Genomic DNA, 22,277 nt, shown 5'->3' with positions numbered 1-22,277 from the left:
GATAGACCACCATCATTCTCCGGTTCATTGAAGCCTTTCTCGACTATATCCCACACATCATGTGCTCCTAGGATAGCCATCAGCCTAATACTCCAATTATCATAGTTGCTCTTAGTGAGCAATGGAACTTGGAAGGGAACACCATTGTTTGCCATCTTCAAAAGGAATTTGTAGCTTTGATACCACTTTGTTGGAATGAAAAACTTTATAAAGATGGAGAAAGTGTTTGAGTGTTTGAAGAGAAAGAAGCTTTGTGAAGAAGAAAGCTTTTATAATTTAGAAGAGGATTGTTATTACTTAGATGATTCTTACAAACTTGGATACTTCTTGATGCTACAAAATGAAAGGGGAGTGGAGGTATTTATAGCCTCCATTATACAAAATATCTCAAATATTTTAATCCTAAATCTAGATAATTCTAACATAATATCTAGATTATTTTATCCTAATTTTCTAGATAATTCTATAAGAATATCTAGATTTTTATTTTAAGGAGGTGGATGATTTTTCTAGAATTTGGGCTAAGTTTTGGATCAACACATGATTAACTCAATGATGTTTGATCCAAATCAAGTTTAGTTTTCAACAGTTATATGTCTCTAGTTCTCTGTGGATTCGATCCTAAAATGCTACAATGACATACCATTCGATTGTGGTATTGTTGGCACATTAGGTTAATTGACTTGTGCTTAAACGTTTAATCAAGAGCTACACCCATACTTCGACCTTTTTTCATCCATCTTTAGATCTTTTCTCTTAATGATCTCGTTGTAACGTTCGATCTCGTTTTACTCATTGTATTCGATCTTGTTCATCAATAAAAGTCCATTTTTGCCTACCAAAAACTGATTACATTGTTGTGTTCTAAAGATATTGTTGCCTACATCATTTATCTTCCGTTGATTAAACTCTCGATCACTATCAAATTCTTAGTATAGATTTTAGGATTTACACCCATGTGTAAACCTATACCCTACTGGATTATTTTATGGGTTTGGATTCTAACCTTCATGTTTTTGGGTTTTCACGGGTTGAGTATAAACTGGGTCGGGTTATTTGTGGGTTGGACTGGACACGGTTATTTTACCCTACATTAACATTCCTATATCCACCACTGGAACCAAATGGGGATAGAGCATCACCGAGATAAACTTACACAGAAGAGGAAGATGGACATGGCGGGGGAAGATGGAGCCTCTCATAGCGCCATAGAGACGAGACGAAGAAGTATGGTGAGACTCGGAGAGATAAGCTTTGTGAGAAAAAAATTGGAGGCGTGTACACGTACGTGAATATCAGTGTGGTATGCTAATTTTCCAAAACAGAATTTATTTTAAAATTAAAATGATGAAGAAAGGTATAGGGAGGATCCGAAAAACAAACGAAAGAGACTTATTGGTTTATCACGAGAATCCTAAATATTTGAAACCGAAAGACAATGAAATCTTTTCTTTATTACACAAATCTCAGATTAGTTATTCCATAAAAGCTTTGAAAGAACTACTACTACTTCTGCTTTCCCTTGTCACCTGAGGCCGATGGCATTGATGGAGATGAGGAAGCCTGTTTCTTCGCAACAGAATTGTTTGTCATCTTTAGCACAGCGTTGAGTAAACTACCCACAAGCTTTTCCTTTTCTAAGTATTTGGTCATCTTCTCTTCTAGATCCTAAAATTTTTAAAAAATCTGAATAAGCATTTGTGTGTAAAAAACAACAGTTAAAGGTGAACTAAAATGAAAGCTTACCTTCATATGCTCTTCATCTAGTTCTGATGTTTTTTTAACACGTTCGAGTTCACTTTTAATCTCTAGAATCTCAGCATCTGTAAGAACCATTTTTTTCTTCTAAGTAGAGTCAATGGTTATGCCTAATTTTTGTTATGCTTGATCCTCTATTTATAGATGTATAAAATATCAAATGACTTAATACAATGAATAATAAATCTTAAATTTGAGTACTTCTAGATTACTTTCATTTTAAAATATGTACTTTTCAAGGAATATATTATTTCTATTTATTATAGGGCGTGTGTATGGAATGCAGAATATTAGATCATGACCCACGCAGCATCAGAGATTTTATTTTAAATTGATTAAATTAATTAAATTTTGTTTAGTGCTAATGGTTTAGAGAGATTTTAATTCAGTAATAAGGCTTAATTAACATTAATTATAATTGTTTTGTGTAATTTATCTTGCTAGTAATTTGATTCATATTATAATCAGTTTAATTTTTTAATTTATAACTAGTATTAATTATTTATCTTCAGATAATATATATTTTGAACATTTTCATAATTAATTTTTATTATTATTATTGTACAATGTAGTTATTTTCAATGTATAATGTTAATATATATATATATAGATATATATATATATTATGTAATGGCGATTATTGAATTATTAATTACTTAAATAAATTATATAATGTTTTATTAGATTGTAGTTTAGTGCATACAAAAATAACTGGTATTGTTAACATACAGAAATATGAATATATCTTTGTGTTCATATATGTCATATTTAAACCATCCATTTGTTTCTTGTTGCTAAACCATCCCTTTGTTTCAATTGTTTAAACTATTCCTTTGTTTTTTGTTGCTAAAACGACGTCGAGCAAAGGTCTCATTAAAGGACTAGCCACGCTTGTTGCCCAGGGCTTGTCGCCCAGGGCTTGTCTTGACAATGGTTGTTCATGGGAGAATACTCTCGCGGTGAAACTAACGACGTCGTTCCTGGCAAAGTCTCATCAATGTCTGGGATAATAAAAAAGAATTTTTTAAAAAAATACACCGACTAATTTCTATTTGCTAATAAAATAAACAAACTATTTTGGATCTCTATTTAATACACGAACTAATTTATGTTGCCTAATAAATACACAAACTTTTGAAATTCGTAGATTTTACACATCGCTTTTAAACGACGTCAGTTATGTTTAACGAAAGTGACGATGACGTTAGTGTTTAATTTTACACGTGGTCAAATTGTGAAAAGAAAATTCTTTAAGTTACACAAACTGATTTTTATTTGCTAATAAAATACACAAACTATTTTGGATCTCTATTTAATACACAAACTAATTTTTGTTTCCTACTAAATACACAAACTTTTGAAAATTAGAGATTTTAGACAACTATGTTTAATATGAATTAGACGACATCAACTAAATTTAACATAAGTGAAGATGATGTTAATATTTAATTAAACATGTGGTTAAAACTTTTTTAAAAATCCCTAATGATAGATTTTTTTTTGTCAAACCACTTGCATTAAATCTAATCGAACCAGTTCAAACAACATTTAGCAATCTAGAAAGGCTTGATTTAGCAAGAGTATCAGCCTGAGAGTTTTCTACACGAGGAATAAAAACAACCGACAACGGACATAAGAGAGTGGCAAGGCTTTTGACATTCTGGAGGACACCTGCAATCTCATTCAAATCCATCCATGCATCAAGGTTCGAAACAAGGACCTGAGAGTCCGAGAACACTTGGAGGCTTTGAAGATTTAACTCCTGCGCCTTCTTTAGAGCTTCACGCAAAGCCAACGCTTCCGCCATCAAAGCAGAGCACACGTGTGAGCGATTTGAGGAGCCCCTGCAGAGCACTTCCCCTGCTGCTGTCTTGATGATCCAGCCCATTCCTCCTGCTTTTGAGGTTTCCTGCCAAGCACCATCGATCCAACAAGAAGGGACTGAGGGGAGTCGTTTGCTTAATGGCGCTTTGTTGCCCTTCTTCTTACTTTTCTTGGCATTAGCCCCTTCCCATTCCCTTGCATCTGACACCGCATTGGAGATAACATCTTCAACCTGGAAACATTTGTTTTCAAAGATCAATTTATTTCTTGCAGTCCAGAGATTCCACTAGAGCCATGTCGTGAGCGGGGAGGCCGTTACTCCTACAGGAGGGAGGGAACCTTTTGAAACATTTGTTGACAGCCAATCTCTAAACGTTTCAGTTTCAGATACTCTGTCAACAGGTGTTACGAGGGGGGCTTTGGCCCAGACTTCTACCGCAAAAGGGCAATCTAGGAAGAGATGAGTGATGGTTTCCAGCTCTCCACACCTTTTGCAAGCCAACTCAGAATGGATTCCTCTGGTAGTGAGGAGTGCTCCCACCGGCAATGCATTGTTTAAAGTTCTCCATATGAAGTGAAGCACTTTTGGTGCAGTATGGAGCTTCCATACATGTTTCATCCAGTTGAAGGGATCCTGAGATAAAGCATTTTTTCCTTCAAAAATCTTTTTATAACCTGACTTTGTTGTGTAGATCCCTGAAGGTTCAGGTAGCCAGACTTGCTTATCCACTGGTCTTGATGAGCTTGGAATAATGAGCCTGATTTGATCCTCATATTGAGGTAAGTGGAGGCAAATTTTTTCCAGGTCTCAATCATTGGTTTGTTGATTCAACAGATCTGTCACTAGAAGGTTCTAATTGTCAAACGTTGGTGGCCCTATCGGAACTACAGGCTCTGAAGTGGAGAGGCAATGATCCGACCAGACTTTGATAGTTTCTCCATTTCCAATAATGTAGCCCAGACCCTTCTTTAAAACTTCCTTCCCCGCCAAAATACTAGACCACCCATGAGAGGAACCTGATTTCTCCACACTATCTAAAAAGGGTTCATCTGGAAAGTATTTGCCTTTCAAAACTTGGGCAAGAAGAGAGTTCGGATTACAGAAGATGTGCCAGCTGAGCTTTCCCATTAGGGAGTCATTGTAATCTTCTATTTTCTTGAATCCAAGACCTCCCAAGTATGTATGTTTGGCCATTCCACTCCAAGCCACCCACGCAATCTTCCTCTTATCTGGGGAACTATCCCACCAAAATCTAGTGAGAATGGACTGGATTCTTTTGCATAGAGAGACCGGGATTTTAAAGCTGGACATTGAATAAGTTGGGAGAGAAGTCAGAACTGACTGCAGCATGACATGCTTCCCTGCTCCCGATAAGAACCGGTAGTCCAAGATTGAGCTCGCTGCCGGATGTTGTCCACCATTCCCGTGAAGACATCTCTTTTGCTTCGACCAAAGGTTTCAGGCAGGCCCAAGTATTTTCCCATCCCCCCTTCTTGATTGATTCCCAACCTTTCTTTCACTCTGATTCAGATACTTTCCGGAGTCTTCGAGGAAAAAGTAATTGTAGACTTCTCCAGTTTGATGCACTGTCCTGAACACAACTCATATCTTCGGAGGATTGCTCTCAAGGTCCGACAGTTTCTTTCGTTAGTTTTGCAAAAAAGCATCGTGTCGTCCGCGAAGAGAAGGTGATTCACGTACGGGCTTTTTTGCGAAACTTGTAGACCGAGAAGACTGTCGTTCCTCTGAGCGTTCGTACACAATCCCGACAACACTTCCGTACACAAAATGAAGAGATATGGGGAGATTGGATCACCTTGGCGAAGTCCTCTAGAGGGAGTGACTTTACCGTATGGGGTCCCGTTAATAAGGAATGAATAACTCAATGTGGTAACACACTCAATCACCCACTGGATCCATAGTCCTCGGAACCCTAGTCTCTTCAGGACCGCTTCAAGAAATCCCCACTCGATTCTGTTGTACGCCTTACTCATGTCAGTTTTAACAACCATGGAGCATCTCTTCTTAGCCCCTGACGTCTTCAGGTAATGAAGGGTTTCATGAGTGATCAATACGTTTTCTGAAATCGCTCTTCCCGGAACAAAGGCAGACTGATGGTGCGAGATCAGCTCTGGGAGGTATTTTTGCAGTCTGCGAGTGAGGATTTTTGCAATGATTTTGTATCTGACGTTGCAAAGCGCGATCAGGCGATAGTCTGCTGCCACCTTAGGGGCCGTGATCTTAGGAATCAAGCAGACGTGGGTCTCATTGATCTTCGGGTTCATAGAACCTGACGTGAAGAAAGCTTGAATCTCTCGGTAAATGTCGGTACCCAACAGGTTCCAAAACGAATGGTAAAAGCTTGATGAAAATCCATCTGCTCCTGGCGCCTTGTCCGCATGAATAGCAAAGGTAGCTAATCTCACTTCTTCTTGATCTGGGATTTGGCAAAGCCTATCATTCATTTCTGGCGTGATTCTTTCTGAGATTGTTTCCTCGACTGAACGAAACTCCAAGCCTCCATTGGTGGTAAACAAGTTCTGATAAAATTCCGTAAACACCTTCCCCACGTCCTCTTCCTCATGGACCGGGGTACCTTCAGCATCTTCTATGACCGTTATCCTATTACGAGCTTTCCTCCCCTTTGTCACCGCATGAAAGAACACACTATTTCGGTCTACCTCCTGCAGCCACATGATCCTACTTCTTTGCCTCCAGAACAATTCTTCAGCCTTGTACACTTTTATGAGCTCTTCCGAGATCTTTGTTATTCTGCTAACATTCGGTGTGGCCACTGATAGCTTTGTCTCCAGCTCTGCCTGCTTTTGTAACACTTCCTTAGCACTGATTTCCTTCTGCATTTTAGACCACTTGATGAGCTCATGCCTGCACCTCGAGATTTTGAACTCTACTCTTTCCTCTATTCCTTGTCTCCAAGCTGCTTCAATGATTCTCCTAGCTTCCTCATTCTCATTCAACCTCCTGTCATATCTGAAAGGTTTCCTTTTCTTCACTTTATGAAACTCAAGGTAGGTAATGAGGGGGCGGTGATCAGAACCCTCAAATCTGAGGTAGTTACAGCTTCCAGACGGGAACATATCAAACCATTATACATTCGATAGCGTTCTGTCTAACCGTGATTTGATATCATGGGTGTGCCGGCGCCTCTCCAGGATAATTGGTTACTTGTGTGTTTCACATCCCAAAGTCCATTTGTAGACACAAAGCTTCGAAACGGGATAAAAGATCCTTCACATCTTGTTGGGCCTCCTTCCTTCTCTGAGTTGTCAGGGATATCATTAAAGTCTCCAGTAATGGCCCAAGCCTCCTCTCTTCCTTGGCCCATAAGCGAGATCTCCTCCCAAAACTTCACTCTATTCTCCTGCTGAGGGGCCCCATATATAAAGGTCATGTAGAAAGTTTTATTTTTGTAGCTAATCTGCGTATCAATGTAGTTGGAGGATGAACTAAGCACTGAAAGATTAACTTCATTCTTCCACAAGAGGGAAAGACCTCCACTAAGCCCCAAGGGTGGTACTATGAAGTGTTGATTATATTCGGGAGATTGAAGTTTTGAGAGTACAAAAGCTGTTTGATTCTTAGTCTCCATTAGATACAAAATATCCGGGGCTTGAACACGCTTCAGCTCCCGAATTCTAGGAACTGTCAGGTCTCCTCCTAAACCTTGACAGTTCCAACTTAGTACAACTAAGAAATCTGGTCTGATGGATTTTGAAAATCCGCCCTACCTCTGCTTGTTCCTACTCCACGCACCACTGCCGGTGTATCATCATCCTTATTAAAAGGTAACTCTTGACTCTGATCGTTCATGTCCACACGTAATTTCTTTCGAGCCAGTGGCATCACTCTTGCTGTGAGCTGTTTAGATGCTCTGGCTCCTTGGATAGGGCTTCTATTCCCCCGAGTTCTGGAAGTACCAGTTATTTTAGCTGGACCTTTCCTTTTAGCTGGTTGTACTGGTTGGCCAGTCTTCTTCCTTGAAGCTCTTGGGGGGTTGCTTCTTTTGCGCGTTTCCGAGTCGGGACCCAATCTCAGGGCCGCAGGAGTCCTCATACTTTCAGTCTGAACTGCCGGGCTTAAGAGGTTCAGAGGCTGCCTTGCTGAGCCTTCAGCTACATGCGGGCTTTGGTGTTCTTCGTCAGCATATCGCACTTCCACATCTTGGAGTCTTGCAAGGAGAGAGGTAGAGAGACCTGTTGCTCTTTGTGGTTCTTGTGCAGGGGCTTCTATTCTTTCCAAAGCAGAGACCCTGCCAGCAGAGGGATTATTGTTCTCTACGGGAGGTTCGAGTCTTTCCAAGGCTGGGATTCTACCTGAGGAGTGGTTGTTGCCTTCTTCTATTCTCGCTAGCGCCGAGATTCTTTCACGAGAACGACTGATCACTTCACCTTGTTCCGGGGCCACCGGTAATATCATTTCCTCTCTGGGAGGTCTTGGTGGAGGTGTTCTTGAGCTTTGAGATTTCTGACTCATTGGAATATTTCTTCGATCCTCCCTACTTCTATGAGAAGGGGAAGGACCCCTAAAAGCTCTCCTGGTTGGAGAACGGTGGTGTGATGGGTAGCTGTGATGGGAGGATTGGTCCCTGACCGGAAGACGACCTCGATCACCTTGCTGTTCCCCTTGATACCTCTGGTCTCTATCTCTGGAGTTGAAAGATCTTGATACTTCTAAGTGGGGGTAACGACTCCTCTTTGGTTCCTGTAGTCTCGAGTAAACCGACCTCTGACTATGGTGTAGTTCTCTGGAATCCAAATCTCTATCTCTGGAGTGTAGAGAATTTGATTTTCTAGCATCATGCTTGCGATGATGCTCTTCCAATTTCCTCAGCGTATTTTGTTGACTGATGCCTTGAGAGATGTCTTGCGTGATAGTTTTTTCCTTATTGAAAGGGCAATTTTCTTTCTCATGGCAGAGAGAGAAGCAGAGGAAACAATGCTTTTCAAGCTTTTCATACTCGAGATCGACTTCTAAGATTTCCTCCAACGGGAGTTGGATGGGGAGCCTCATCTCTAAATTTTTTAACCCATCAATAAGGATTCTGATTCTTCCATAGTCTACATCCTTGTCTAGGATCGGCCCAAGCTCTTTACCTATGGCCTCCAGTGTGTCAATAGTCCAATAGTGGAGTGGGAGACCATGAATACGAATCTAAAAAGCTATCTTTCTTGGGAAGGAGTTGGAGACTACTGGTTCCCATCTCTGCAATAGGATCATCCAACGTTTTTGTGGCAGGGACCTTTCTTCAGTACCGTTTGAAGGGCTTCTTCTGAGGTGAAGCGGATCTGAAAGAGTTCTGGTCCTAACTCTTTGCCGGTTAATTCTCCTTCCACGCTCCAGTACTGGATGAGCTAGTCAACCACCCATTGTGTCTTCTGAACTGCTGGGTTTGTCACTCTCCCTATCAGAGTGAGTTTGTTGTCTTCAATAAGTGCTGAGTTGTCACTTCGAGGTATCTGGACTGGCCTTCTACGCTCTGTTCTCGTAGGGTCAGCAACCCACTTGCCTTTTTCGGATCTGGAGTATGTATGTGCCATACTTGAGAGAGCTGGGTCTTCTTCTTTAGGAGCATTTTGTGAACTCCTAACCTGTAGAGATTTGTGAAAGATATCCTCAACCCGAGGTAAATATGAAGATTCTGAAGGATTCAGTAGCTAATGAGGTTTAGAAACTTTAACTGCTCGCAACTCTTGAAAAAACACCAGTAGCTACAAACTTTCCTATAAGTACACCTAAGAAGGAGAGGATGCCTCTAAGATTAGTACACTGTAGGAAAGTCACCATCCTGAGATCTATCAGTTGATCGGAGCAGAATTTAGATTGCCGCTTTTTAGGTCGTCGGAAAAAGAGTAGCTACGGCCAGGCTCATCTTTTCTTGCGGTGGAAACGGTGGAGAATTAATGTTGCAGGGTTGGGTGACCGGTCATCGGGGATTGTGCCTATGAGAAAATTTCGTCTTTTTTTTTACTGAGTCACCACTTCTTTGTCCTCTCGATGATAGATTATATTGTTAGTTTTCTTGTCAGTTATGTTTCCGTAATGTGAATTAATCTTGATTTGACTTATTATCACTGCAATCAAATAGAAAAATAAGAATCACAAACATGTAACACTGAACAAATTCCACAATCCCAAAAACCCTCGGTATAAGCCGGTTTATATCCAATCGTACCAAATCTGTGAAGCTCCAGAGATTTGAAGCACGTGACATGCGCATGATAAACATACCATACCAGCGCAAAATCACAATCGGGAAGATCTCTCTCACCTTCGTTCCCATCCCAATTCCTCTCAAATCGGAGCTTTACCGTCCGATCTCGATGCCATACTTTCCGATTCAGCTCTTTTCCTGGTAACATCTAACTTTCCCCTTAGACCCTAAGTACGAAGATGGCTTTGGTAGCGGCTTTGGAGGCGGATCTCCGCGCTCTCTCCGCGGAGGCGCGACGGAGGTATCCCGCCGTCAAAGACGGAGCGGAGCACGCAATCTTGAAGGTTAGGTTTCCTCATAGTGATAATGCACACGTCTGCTGTTCGAGCTTGAATTCACTGTGCGTTGTTTTAGTTAGCTCGCCACTATGCGCTGTGAACTGTCACTCTAATATTGAAAGTGCGTCTGATTGATCATGTGAAGAGTGAATCAATAGCTATCTCTGTTTTCTGCAACATGGATTGAATTGATTCATGAATTGAATTGTAAGAGCCTTAGAGTTCAAGCAGTGAGACTTAATCTTTTACTTTTTTTTTTGGTTAGCTACGTTCTTCATCGAGTGCGAGTGATCTTTCGAGCAATGAAGACATCCTTCGGATCTTTCTGATGGCTTGTGGAGTCAGGAACACAAAACTTAGTGTTATAGGGCTTTCGTGCTTGCAGAAGCTTATATCTCATGATGCTGTTGAACCATCGTCTCTAAAGGAGATACTTGATACCTTGAAAGATGTAAGTCAGAGTTTTTGTTTAATTAAGTTCAGCTCTCTATCTCTTTCACTCTTTTCTATCTAGCATGTTAAATTAACCATTCATTGTGTCTTTCTCATACATGATTTTCTGCTAGACACTACTTAACGTGGTGTTTCCTTACTTGCAGCATTCAGAAATGGCTGAAGAAAATATCCAACTAAAGACTCTGCAAACCATTCTAATAATATTTCAATCTCGCCTACATCCAGAAACCGAGGTGAGTACGAAAAGCTTATTGAAGTAAGAATGGAAGTCTAACGCAAAAATGCTGGTAGACTAAATTATTCCGATCCTGGGCATTTGCGTAAATGAAAGTTAAAATGGTTCTATGCATATAACAATAGAATGCGGATGTCAGGAAATTGTTTTTTAAGTGACCCATTAATCAAGAGCAGTAAGACAAAACTGTATTATGCTATTGTAAAACTATTAGTTCTCCATGGATCTGCTTCCTTGGCTTTGTTATTCGTGAGGCTTTTTAGCATCTTTCTTAATTCCAGGAAAATATGGTTCTCGGACTAAGTATCTGTCTCAGGCTTCTTGATAACAACCGACTTCCTAGTGTTTACAAGTAAGTTGCTTTCATTCAAACCAACCTCACTAATTCGATGGTATATTCCTCTTTTAACGTTTTTTACTGTCAAAATTAAAAACCATGGTTCCTTTTTTTGGTCTCCCAGTACTGCTGCAGCTACCTTCAGGCAAGCAGTTGCGATGATTTTTGATCAAGTGGTTTCGGCTGAGTCCCTTCCTATGCTTAAATATGGATCTAGCAGTCAAACAGCAAGGACTGGCTCAGTTACTGGAGATTTGAGTCAGAATATCAATAGTTCAGAGTACGCAGTCCTGATCATCTCTATCTAACTTACTCTTTCAACTCCTTCTTTGTACTCTCAGTCTCTTTACTTTCCACATATATTTTTTGCACTTTGTTATTCTAATTCACAGAGGGTGATGCAATTGTTATATGCTGGTTAATTTGTGTTTTTCCTGATAGAATGAAAGAGACAGGCTCTCCATTTAGAAGTCCTGCTTTATCAATTGCAGCCTTTGGTATTTGGTGTTACAGCTATTAATAGACTAACAGAAATATGAACCAGGTCCCTGGAGAAAGATGTTATCTCTGGTCGATCGACAATGAGAGACACTTTGAGTGAAACCGGTAAACTCGGTCTGCGTTTGCTTGAGGACCTGACAGCCTCAGCTGCAGGTGGATCTGTATGTGTTAATTCAACTATATTATGTATCTCCTCTCCAGCTAAGTGTCATTAAAGGTATTCCACTAAGGTTAATATTTCTGTTTATGCTTCAGGCGGCTTGGTTGCATGTCACTTCTCTTCCAAGGACCTTTTCCCTCGAACTAATTGAGTGAGTTGGCAAGAATTTCTAGATATAGTTTCCCATGTTGAAATGGACTGAAAATCATTATTTAAATGTACGAGTTCTCAATTTTTTTTGCAGGTTTGTTTTGTCGAACTATATCTCAGTTTTTAAGATACTACTTCCCTACGAACAGGTACATCAAGGCTTTTTACCAAATTGGCGCTTATTTTTCATCCTTTCATTAGCATGCTGACCAACTGTAAAAGTTCACCTGTTTATTTATCAGGTTTTGCGTCACCAAATCTGCTCCCTCCTAATGACATCACTTCGGACCAGCTCAGAGGTAAAATCATGCCTCACTGCCTTTTGTATCTTTGTATACTTCAACGTGATCTCGATAAAACTTGGATTAGCATTAAAGCTTATCTACGTGCATTTACTCATGGAATTAATTTTTTTACTACTCAGCTCGAGGGAGAAATGGTTGAACCTTATTTCCGCCGGTTGGTGCTGCGGTCAGTTGCTCATATTATTCGACTGTATAGTTCGTCTCTCATTACAGAATGCGAGGTACAGTATTGATCGCAAAGGAACAAGCACATTAATTTCCTCCTATTGACTATGATATATGCAAGTTTTCTGTACTGATGTGCGTCCATTTCATTTCTGTCTGTACAGGTGTTCCTAAATATGCTTGTGAAAGCTACATTTTTGGATTTGCCATTGTGGCATCGCATTCTTGTTCTTGAGATTTTGAGGGTAATCGTTATATTTCAAAATTAGTACTTGCACGTGTATATATAAGATAGTATAAGGAGTTCAATTTCTTTTTGATTCATTTTTAAGATATCTTGTGTATGTCATTAAATAGGGGTTCTGTGTTGAGGCAAGAACATTACGGATTCTTTTCCAGAATTTTGATATGTAAGGCTACTTACTTCTTTTTTGTCCTGCTACACTCAATGTTGCATGTTACATTAATTTATTACCCGTCTTGTTGTTTCTTCATACTGTGCAGTGGATTAAGTTTTATTTTTCTGGATCAAGTTCCTTCTGTGATCTAATAGTAATTTATCTTTCAAGGAACCCTAAAAATACAAATGTTGTGGAGAGCATGGTCAAAGCGCTTGCTCGAGTTGTTTCTAGCATACAGGTGGGTTTGTCGGGCAGGTCGACTGTAATGTTTCTCTAGTCTCGATTTTCTTGAGGTCTCGTAGTCGCTATCTTATTTGTTTACGAGTTGGTTTTCAATCTACATTTAGTTTTTACCTATTTTGTGTACCAAAAAAAAAGTCTAGGAACAACTTCAGGAACTTTAAATTGCCTTAATTAACTAAAGACATCTCATAACGAGAGTAAAAAGTTAGAACATAGCTAAATTCTTGAGTTGGTTTTCTTGAAAGTAGTTTCAGGAGACGAGTGAGGAAAGTCTAGCAGCTGTTGCTGGGATGTTTAGTAGCAAAGCTAAAGGTAATCAATTATTACCTCTAAGGATCGCATAGTTCAGTTGTTTTTTTATTCTTCTAAAAGTTGTCATTATACATTTTCCCCACGGCTGTAGGAATTGAATGGATTCTTGATAATGATGCTTCCAGTGCGGCTGTTCTTGTTGCGAGCGAGGCTCATGCAATAACTTTGGCAATTGAAGGCTTACTTGGAGTTGTTTTTACAGTCGCCACTTTAACAGATGAAGCGGTAGACGTTGGGGAGGTAATTGATGCAGGGTTCTCCTCCGCTATGCCATAATAATGTTTGGCTTACATTCTTCTCTTTCTAACCTCTGCCCGTTGGTGTCTTGTTTTTCTTACTTTTCTCTCGTCAAACCACCAGCTAGAATCCCCCAGATACGAGCATCATCCTTCGTCTGATTATTATACTGGGAAAGCCTCACATATCTGTATCTCAATGGTAGATTCATTGTGGCTGACTATACTCGACGCATTTTCCCTTATTTTATCAAGGTATTATAGCCCTTTTCTGGACTATATATTGATTGTGAAGAGGCAAACACTGAAGACATTGTTTAATCTAATTGTTCTTGAAGGTCACAAGGTGAGGCAATCGTATTGGAGATACTGAAAGGGTATCAAGCATTTACTCAGGTAAATGCACATACGTATGTGGATACTATGGCATTGTGTGGACTTTTTGCTTTTCACTTTTTACATTGACAAGTAACCTTATGCTGTCTACCTATCCAGAAGAATTGATGGACATCCTTTTTCTTTCTCAGGCATGTGGCGTCCTTCATGCTGTAGAACCCTTGAACTCTTTTCTTGCATCGCTTTGTAAATTTACCATCGTTTTGCCAACTGATGCCGAAAGGAGAAGGTACGTTGGTAGTTGTGCTTTTGATATCATGTCGAAGCTACTTAATCAATGCTAACCGGTTAATACTGGGGATTTCATTTGTAGTTTCAGCAGCCTCGTACAGTCTCCTATGTCCAAACGTTCTGAAATACAGGTTGATCAGAAAGATGTCATTGTCCTGACACCCAAGAATGTACAGGTATTTAATATGACATTTTAATCCAGTTTCTCATTCATCCTCATATGCATTGAAAGAAAAGAACTCCTTAGCAGATTTTCCCTTTCACATGATTTGTTTTTTTTTTGTCAGCAATATGATTTGGTAAAATGTGCTTGGTTAACAGTCCGTCTGATTATTTTTCAGGCATTAAGAACACTCTTCAACGTCGCTCATAGGTTGCATAACGTATTGGGGCCATCATGGGTGTTGGTGAGTATTTTGCTTCATGTATGTTCAAGTAAACTATCTCATGATAACGGGAAATCCTAAACATATACAGGTTCTTGAAACTCTGGCAGCCCTAGATCGAGCTATTCATTCTCCTCATGCAACCACCCAGGTAAATTTGGCAAACCCCCGTGCAGGATTGTCTTTTTTTTTGTTGTATAATATAGCCTGATCATTATGATAGGTAGTTTATCTTTCATGTTTTAATCTCATTTGTGAATACTCTTATGAAGCTCTAGGGAAATATAACCTTATCTTTTACTTGTAGGAAGTCGCAACTGCAGTCCCAAAGCTCACCAGGGAGCCTTCTAGGCAGTATGCTGATTTTAGCATTCTCTCTTCTTTAAATTCTCAAGTAAGGCGAAACAGTTTTCTTCTATAATCTATGGCCTTGGATTGGTCTGGTTAATTTCTTGTTGAGATTTCTATGGCTAGAGCTACTTGTTGGCTAGTTAATTTCTGAAAATCCTGGTTCTTGACTCATTGCTTTCATTTTGCAAGCTGTTTGAAAGCTCGGCTCTGATGCATGTGTCTGCTGTTAAATCACTTCTTTCTGCACTCCATATGTTGTCCCATCAATCCATGACAGAAACTTCGGGGAGTGTTTCATCAGCTTCAAGTAAACAAATTGGGAGCATCAGTTTTTCGGTGGACAGGATGATATCTATTCTCGTAAATAATCTCCACAGTATGTTCTCAATTGATTTTCTAAGTTCATCTTCAGAGTATAATCTCTCTTTTCCATGCTGTCGCCTTGTATATTTTCAGTGTCTGGATTTATTTCTGTGAAATTATTGTTTTTCGTTGTGCGACAGGGGTGGAACCACTATGGGACCAAGTTGTTGGCCACTTTCTTGAGGTGACGCGGTATTCATTATTCTATTTGTTTGTAGGATATCCTGACATTGTTCTGGGGTTTACTGACACTTCAACTGCATATTGCAGCTCGCTGAGCATTCAAATCAGAACTTGAGAAATATGGCGCTTGATGCCCTGGATCAATCCATATGTGCTGTCTTAGGTTCAGAGCAATTTGGAGATGCAACTCTGGATGTGAGCTTTTTCTTCACTGTCCTTGCTTAAATTCGAGTGTTCTCCATCTCATGCAAAAATAACCTTATTTGATTTCTTCTTTTTGTTCTTCTTCCTAGGTAGAATCAAAGTCAATTGAGTTGAAGTCAGTTGAGTGTGCTGTACTATCTTCTCTCAGGGCTCTTTACTTTTCTGCTCAAAAATCCGATGTTCGAGTTGGTTCATTAAAAATCCTCCTTCATGTACTGGAGGTATATATACGATATGAACATTCAGAGATCAACATTTGTATCTTCTATATCTAACTTTTTGCTCCTGCATATATCTTATCTCATCAGAGATGTGGGGAAAAGTTGTACTATAGCTGGCCTGGCATTCTTGAAATGTTGAGGTATGTTTATTGCTCAGTTTCTATTTTTTTTTCCATTGTGAAAGTGAATTTCCCATTCCATTTACTGATCCTTTTCCTCGCCTATTCTTTTAAGGTCTGTTGCCGACGCATTAGAGAAGGATGTGGCGACCCTCGGGTTTCAGGTTAGTCAAGGATTGCTTCCTTGGATGTAATAAAAGTCAGCAGCTGTGTATTTAGTCCATCGCTTACTGATTCCTTATCACTGATACCTTATTTTTTCTTTACAGAGTCTCCGGGTTATTATGAGCGATGGACTTCCTACTCTTCCGGAAGACTGTCTCCATGTGTAAGATTCTACCTGTCGTCACTTAACTGTCAGAGATGTCAACATTTTGCCTATGGGGATGGTAATTACTAATTAGTAATGTTAATATTCAGGTGCATAGACGTTACTGGAGCTTACAGTGCACAGAAGACTGATTTGAATATAAGTTTAACAGCCATTGGCCTGTTGTGGACTTTAACTGATTTCGTAGCAAAGGGGCTCCATCATGGGTCTCTAATGGAGAAAGAATCGGGTAAATAACTGCCAAATTTTAGTCTACAATTATCACCGTAAGAGAAGCTCTGTTTAAATATTTAGGACTGTGCTCCCCCTGCAGGACTCAATACTGTTGATACCACTCCACAGCAAACAATTGTTGAGGGTGTGGAAGATTCCAACAAGCCAGATTATGAAGCTCGAATACAAGTAGTCAATCATGAGAAATTGTTATTTTTAGTCTTTTCGTTAATTCAGAAACTAGTGGATGACGAGCGACCGGAGGTATTCCTCATAGACCACCGTTGTCTTTTCAATTGTGAGGGTGTCGCCCTATCTTATTTTCTCATTGTTATTATATTTTAGGTGAGGAATTCAGCTGTCAGGACGTTTTTTCAGATTCTGGGAAGTCATGGGAATAAACTTTCAAAAAGCATGTGGGAGGATTGTCTGTGGAACTATATCTTCCCGATGCTGGATGGCGCTTCTCACAAGGTGAGGAAAGCGATTCAACTCATCCATTTAGGAGACTCTTGTGACAAGTGAATCTTCTTTTGTAGGCTGCAACATCATCAAAGGACGAATGGCAAGGAAAAGAAATAGGCACTCGGGGAGGGAAGGCAGTGCACATGCTTATACATCACAGGTGACAAAAGGAATTTTCTGCGCGTGGAAGTCTTTCGCATTGTCCATTTCTCTCTGATAGTCTTTAATACATGAATAACTTATTTGTTTTCGAAGTCTTACCACTATTCCTACCTTTTAACCTTGCCATCCTCTTGCTGATTTGCAGTCGCAATACAGCACAGAAGCAGTGGGATGAAACATTTGTGCTTGTCCTTGGAGGAATAGCCCGCCTCTTCCGTTCCTATTTTCCTCTTCTTGAAAGCTTACCCAACTTCTGGTCAGGTGAGTGAATTGTGATTTTCGTGGACTGCGGTCTTTGTGGCTTAGAAAAAAACTGAAATATCGTGGAACTTCTACTTCTGTAGGATGGGAGTCTTTGTTGGCTTTTGTTAAGAATAGCATTTTCAATGGGAGTAAAGAAGTATCACTTGCAGCGATAAATTGTCTGCAGACAGCTGTTGTATCTCACTGTGTCAAGGTAATAGCGCAGCTAGTTGAACTATCTACGAGCGCTACTATTGACTCTGTCATATCCGTGTTTCATTTTTTTAACTGACTTTTTATGAATTAGGGAAACTTGCAACTCCGATATCTTAATTCGGTCATGGATGTGTATGAGCTTGTTTTCCAGAAGTCATCAAGTTACACAGGTGACACAGCATCCAAGGTGAAACAAGAGATTCTGCATGGTTTAGGTAATTCATTTTTTTCCCAGTGAGTTCTCTGCACCTTTGTAGAGTCTACTCTTTTGACTTAGATGAACAATTTCAATGAATAGAAATGGCTGAAACAAAGGTGGTCTTCTCTGCTGTAATACTTGGATCTTACTCTTTCCTTTTTCATTTTTGTCCAATGTTTTGACAGGTGAATTATATGTGCAATCACTGAAGATGTTTGATGATAAAATGTACATGCAATTGCTGGGAATTATAGATTTGGCTATAAAGCAGGCTATTATAAGTAGTGAAACTTTTGAAACTGAATTTGTAAGTCTGTTCTCACATTCTTTACGTTCTTCATCTTAAATACTAAGTTTCAAAATTTGCCTCTTGCGTTTACCTTATGCGTATGACATTGATGATTTCAAGGGCCATGTTCCCCCTGTACTACGTCATGTTTTGGAAATCTTGCCCTCTTTGGGTCCTCCCGAGCATCTTTCATCAATGTGGCTAATCCTACTAAGAGAATTTCTGCATTATCTTCCACGGGTTGATTCTGCGCTGGCAAATGAGGAAGGGGAGACTCAGCAGAGCACCATAGGTCACCGTGCAAGTAAATTCGTGATGTTATTTTACACTTAACAATTGTTAAATCTGATATTTGTTTATAAATTTACCCCAGGCAGTGAAGTATCGGAACGCAAAGCTGATTCTTCGTCTGACAAAACCACTCCAACCACAAGAATCACGAGTAATATGTTTGCAGAAAAGCTGATCCCTGCTCTGGTGGAGCTCCTCCTCCGGGCTCCTGCAGCTGAAAAGTATATTATGTTTCCGGAAGTCATCCAGAACCTGAGAAGGTAAACCCAACTCGCATTTATTCTGTCACTGTGCAGATGTCGTGGCTCTTCTCAGCTCAATAGTCTCATAACAATAAGTTTCGAAAGGGAAGCACATATTATTCGGTTAATCTATTTATATGGGGTCAACCCAGAAAAAAAAATTTATTGATATTTTTGTTGAGTGTTTTTAATTACTCTCCCCACTTGTGTCTGGGATAATTGCGTACAATCCAACTTATAGGATCATTTTGTTTTTTAGGTGCATGATGACAAGACGAGACAATCCAGATGGTTCACTCTGGAAGGTAGCAGCTGAGGGCTTCAACCGTTTACTAGTTGAAGATGTGAAAATATGTTCTGTGGGTGGTGACACAGACCTGAAAATTAACAAACCTGCTCGGATACGCATTTGGAAAGAAATTGGAGATGTTTACGAGATTTTCCTTGTTGGTTATTGTGGACGTGCACTTTCTTCAAATTCTCTCCCTCCAGCAGCGCTTAAGGCCAATGAGACCCTTGAGATGGCCTTGGTAGATGGTCTCGGTGATATTGTTCTTAAGTCGACCGTTGATGCACCCAGAGAAGTGAGCAGCTTGGATTTCATTTTAAATGGTCTCTATTATTCCCATGTCTTGATTTTTTGATATAATTTTCCGTATCTTGAATCAACAGGTCTTGGAGCGGCTTGTTTTAACCTTAGACCGCTGTGCATCACGTACATGCTCGTTGCCTATTGAAACTGTGGAGCTGATGCCTGCCCACTGTAGCAGATTCTCCTTGAAATGCTTACAAAAATTGTTTTCCTTGAGCAGGTAACGCGTTGTACATGTCCAGGATCATTAGCCGTTATTTCAAAGACACTAGCATCTCATACTTCATAATATGATCTTAGACGTTATTTGCTTACACTCTTTGTACATATCTCACATAGAGAGTACTCATTCTTACTCCCTCGTTTGACATACCGACATCAATATTTTTTTTTAGTTTCAGCTCTGAAACTGAGAACTGGCACACAACAAGAGCAGAGGTGAGCAGGATCTCTATCATCACGCTAATGGAAAGATGTGAATTCATCTTGAGTAGACTTTTAATCGACGAAAATAATCTAGGTAAAGGTCTCCATCTTCTTATGAACCTTAACATGTTCTTCGCTTGCTAGTCTTTAATCTCTGTTTATCGTTTGACAGACAACCGTCCAATCCCAACAGCTAGACTCGAAGAGATTATCTTTGCCCTTCAAGAACTTGACCGCCTCACCATTCACCCCGAGGCTGCTTCAGTTCTTCCATTGCAACCCTATCTGAAAACCATCTTACGCGATGATAATCGTGACACCCGTGCACACCTACTTGTCCTTTTCCCCTCACTGTGCGAGATTGTGTTATCAAGGTAATATCACTTCTTCAATTCCTTTTTTGGAGTTTTGATATCTAAAAGGGTGACAAAATATGTGCATGGTCCCTAACAAACTCGTAATCAAACCGATCAAATTAGAATGGGAGAAGAATCTGTAACTAAAAACATACGAAACTCCTATCAAAATTTGATTATGAGAGTTCTGTTTTCTTCAGGGAAACGCGGGTGAGAGAGCTGGTACAAGTTTTATTACGAGCAGTTGCGACAGAGTTAGGCCTGGAAAAGGTTAGCCTATCCAGTTGATAGCAACATATGACAATGTTTCTCAGAACATTTGAGCTTTTTAAACTCTCTCTTACAGTAGATTCTTGATAAGTTTTGGTTGTCTATCACTTAGGTTGTATTCATTGTTTTAGCGTGTGCCGATTTATTCTGTATGCTGTTTACCTCTCGTTGTTCATGAGATTGTTCTTGATTTTTTTCCCGCTGAGGATGCAATACTTGAGAGTTATCTTACCATGTTTGTTAAACATATATTTCATTCTGATCTTGTTGGATATTCGTTGAACTAATGTAGCTTACATCTACTTCAAAAGCTTTAAAATCTTATATACATCAACATATACACAAATAGTTTTTAGTTTACATACTTGGCTTCTCAATAGCATTAGTTACGTAGCTTCCAAGAAAGAAGGATGGTATCACTTGGCTTGGTTTATCCGAGCAGCCGCAGCAACAGATGCGGCCACACCGGTTGGGTAAGTAGTGAGATGGGGATCGTTCCTCATCTCTGCACCTGTCACTCCCTCTGCGTCTTTCCTCGTTGCTGGTTTGTCCGACGGTAATTTGCTACTCGCTCCCTTTCAGAACCATTGTGTCCCCAAGAAGGACAAAACATCGTTAGGACCCACAATGTATCAAGAAACTGGTTCCTAGCATATACTTACAGTGAGAACATCTGCGAGCGTAGTCTTGTCGTCCTCGGAGTTAGCTCGAGCGTTGAGAGTGGCGGCTGACTGAGCCGAAGCTGCAACACCGCCCGGCATGATGTTGGTCTTTCCCGTGGCTCTAACCTCAGCCGCTTGTATGGCCGCTGCGTCACTCCACTCCACTGGCTTATTCCCTGCCGTGAGAACCGCTGCCTCTAGAGCCTCTCCGATTGTTATGGTACCTTCCGGCTTTTTCTGGTTTACTTCTCCCTCGTCCTACAAAATTTTAATATTCTATATCATTCGATTATTTACTATGTTTTTGATAGTCTTTACATATGTTAAATAACAACGTATAGAATGATCGGATTATTATATATAGGGACCTGAACACCGGTAGACTCGGCGACGACACCTTTCTCTTTGTCATCCGTCGCAATGCCTCCCTCCGTCGCCGGAGTCTTTTTGGCCTCTTCTTTTACGTCATAAGTTATAGGTTTCTTCTCCAGCTTTTCTTGGCTCATTTTGTTTGGTCAACCCTAAAGTCCTCTCGTTTCCTTGTGTTCTACGCAATATATAGTTGTAATGTTTTGGAATCTATATAGGTTTGCATGAGCCATTCAATTTTGTGATCCTCTTACACAATACGAAGAAGGGTTCTCCTCAATTTTCTCTCATTTTTGCATCCTAGTTTAGCCAAAAGAAATCTGACATATGTATTCCATGTCTGTTAGTAAATTGTGAGATTATTTCAATTTTTATTACATATTAGGTATGAGCCTGACCCTCCCAAAAGGCCCACATGATAATTGTCCTGACACATGATCAAAACATCTAAAAGGCCCACATGATAATTGTCCTGACACATGATCAAAACATCTAAAAGGCCCACATGATAATTGTCCTGACACATGATCAAAACAGGTGAGTTCGGCTCGTCGACTCGCGAACCAGTAGTTGGCTTGACTTCAGACTACTTTTAGCCGACAGAGCGAATGACCGTAAGTCATCGGCTCGACGACTCGGTTCAGTGGCCCGACATCTCGGCCCAATCGTCGAGAAGGCCTGTTGGGTCAAGGCGAATTAGGTCAACATGAGACCGTCTATAAAAGGAGGAGGAGATGCAACGATGAGAGGATCCGCAAATTACTACACTCACTTTCGGCTAGATCTAGGGTTTCATATCTTATCATCTCGCTGACTTGTACGGTCCGACGAACTAACTTTCGCCGGACTAATTCCGACACTACAAGAAAACAGCCATATTCTGACGGACATTCCGACGGAAAA

At 40.1% G+C, this 22,277-nt stretch overlaps 3 protein-coding genes across 14 annotated transcripts; 1 reads left to right on the top strand and 2 right to left on the bottom strand.

Moving 5' to 3' along the window:
• Nucleotides 1–4,435: 4,435 nt before the first annotated feature.
• LOC106324458 (uncharacterized mitochondrial protein AtMg00310-like) lies at nucleotides 4,436–4,894 on the bottom strand. The gene has a single exon (XM_013762421.1). It carries the CDS (start codon nucleotides 4,892–4,894, stop codon nucleotides 4,436–4,438), a length of 459 nt encoding a protein of 152 aa, XP_013617875.1.
• A 4,952-nt stretch (nucleotides 4,895–9,846) lies between these two features.
• Nucleotides 9,847–20,645, top strand: LOC106327095 (protein MON2 homolog). 12 transcript variants are annotated; one of them, XM_013765131.1, is made up of 45 exons: nucleotides 9,847–10,099; nucleotides 10,359–10,544; nucleotides 10,693–10,782; nucleotides 11,066–11,136; nucleotides 11,246–11,401; nucleotides 11,666–11,783; nucleotides 11,878–11,933; nucleotides 12,027–12,081; nucleotides 12,175–12,231; nucleotides 12,357–12,458; nucleotides 12,567–12,647; nucleotides 12,760–12,812; nucleotides 12,972–13,041; nucleotides 13,295–13,358; nucleotides 13,450–13,598; nucleotides 13,719–13,849; nucleotides 13,933–13,990; nucleotides 14,122–14,219; nucleotides 14,310–14,397; nucleotides 14,563–14,628; nucleotides 14,699–14,758; nucleotides 14,915–15,001; nucleotides 15,148–15,334; nucleotides 15,462–15,505; nucleotides 15,592–15,699; nucleotides 15,798–15,929; nucleotides 16,017–16,069; nucleotides 16,164–16,212; nucleotides 16,318–16,376; nucleotides 16,469–16,608; nucleotides 16,693–16,856; nucleotides 16,938–17,066; nucleotides 17,132–17,217; nucleotides 17,365–17,480; nucleotides 17,564–17,676; nucleotides 17,770–17,893; nucleotides 18,063–18,184; nucleotides 18,287–18,458; nucleotides 18,540–18,717; nucleotides 18,959–19,283; nucleotides 19,372–19,511; nucleotides 19,687–19,811; nucleotides 19,890–20,091; nucleotides 20,274–20,343; nucleotides 20,475–20,645. In XM_013765131.1, the coding sequence occupies exons 1-45, from the start codon at nucleotides 9,995–9,997 to the stop codon at nucleotides 20,628–20,630; spliced, it is 4,995 nt and encodes a 1,664-aa protein (XP_013620585.1). In that variant the 5' UTR covers nucleotides 9,847–9,994; the 3' UTR covers nucleotides 20,631–20,645. The 12 variants fall into 12 exon arrangements, with proteins under 12 accessions (XP_013620585.1, XP_013620586.1, XP_013620581.1 ...); XM_013765132.1 differs by having other exon boundaries at nucleotides 19,693–19,811; nucleotides 20,274–20,594; XM_013765127.1 differs by having other exon boundaries at nucleotides 20,274–20,594.
• A 43-nt stretch (nucleotides 20,646–20,688) lies between these two features.
• Nucleotides 20,689–21,552, bottom strand: LOC106327097 (late embryogenesis abundant protein D-34-like). Its single transcript, XM_013765133.1, has 3 exons — nucleotides 21,374–21,552; nucleotides 21,006–21,263; nucleotides 20,689–20,918 (listed from the first exon to the last, which is right to left on the bottom strand). Exons 1-3 carry the CDS (start codon nucleotides 21,509–21,511, stop codon nucleotides 20,760–20,762), a joined length of 555 nt encoding a protein of 184 aa, XP_013620587.1. The 5' UTR covers nucleotides 21,512–21,552; the 3' UTR covers nucleotides 20,689–20,759.
• Between the last annotated feature and the right edge of the window lie 725 nt (nucleotides 21,553–22,277).

The sequence above is a fragment of the Brassica oleracea genome, chromosome C2, assembly GCF_000695525.1.
Source record: "Brassica oleracea var. oleracea cultivar TO1000 chromosome C2, BOL, whole genome shotgun sequence".
Classification (NCBI taxonomy): Eukaryota; Viridiplantae; Streptophyta; class Magnoliopsida; order Brassicales; family Brassicaceae; genus Brassica; species Brassica oleracea.
Note: the sequence above shows the minus strand (reverse complement) of the source record. Positions and strands in the feature narration are given on the sequence as shown.

Excerpts from the sequence above, each read along its gene's own strand:
- LOC106324458 (XM_013762421.1), bottom strand. The coding sequence starts at position 4,894 with ATGTCCAGCTTTAAAATCCCGGTCTCTCTATGCAAAAGAATCCAGTCC.
- LOC106327095 (XM_013765131.1), top strand. The coding sequence starts at position 9,995 with ATGGCTTTGGTAGCGGCTTTGGAGGCGGATCTCCGCGCTCTCTCCGCG. Across the intron at positions 11,784-11,877 it reads CCTCAGCTGCAGGTGGATCT|GCGGCTTGGTTGCATGTCAC; the intron begins GTATGTGTTAAT and ends TTTATGCTTCAG. Across the intron at positions 14,220-14,309 it reads ACTGATGCCGAAAGGAGAAG|CAGCCTCGTACAGTCTCCTA; the intron begins GTACGTTGGTAG and ends TTGTAGTTTCAG.
- LOC106327097 (XM_013765133.1), bottom strand. The coding sequence starts at position 21,511 with ATGAGCCAAGAAAAGCTGGAGAAGAAACCTATAACTTATGACGTAAAA. Across the intron at positions 21,264-21,373 it reads CCGAGTCTACCGGTGTTCAG|GACGAGGGAGAAGTAAACCA; the intron begins GTCCCTATATAT and ends AAAATTTTGTAG. Across the intron at positions 20,919-21,005 it reads CGCTCGCAGATGTTCTCACT|GGAGCGAGTAGCAAATTACC; the intron begins GTAAGTATATGC and ends TGGTTCTGAAAG.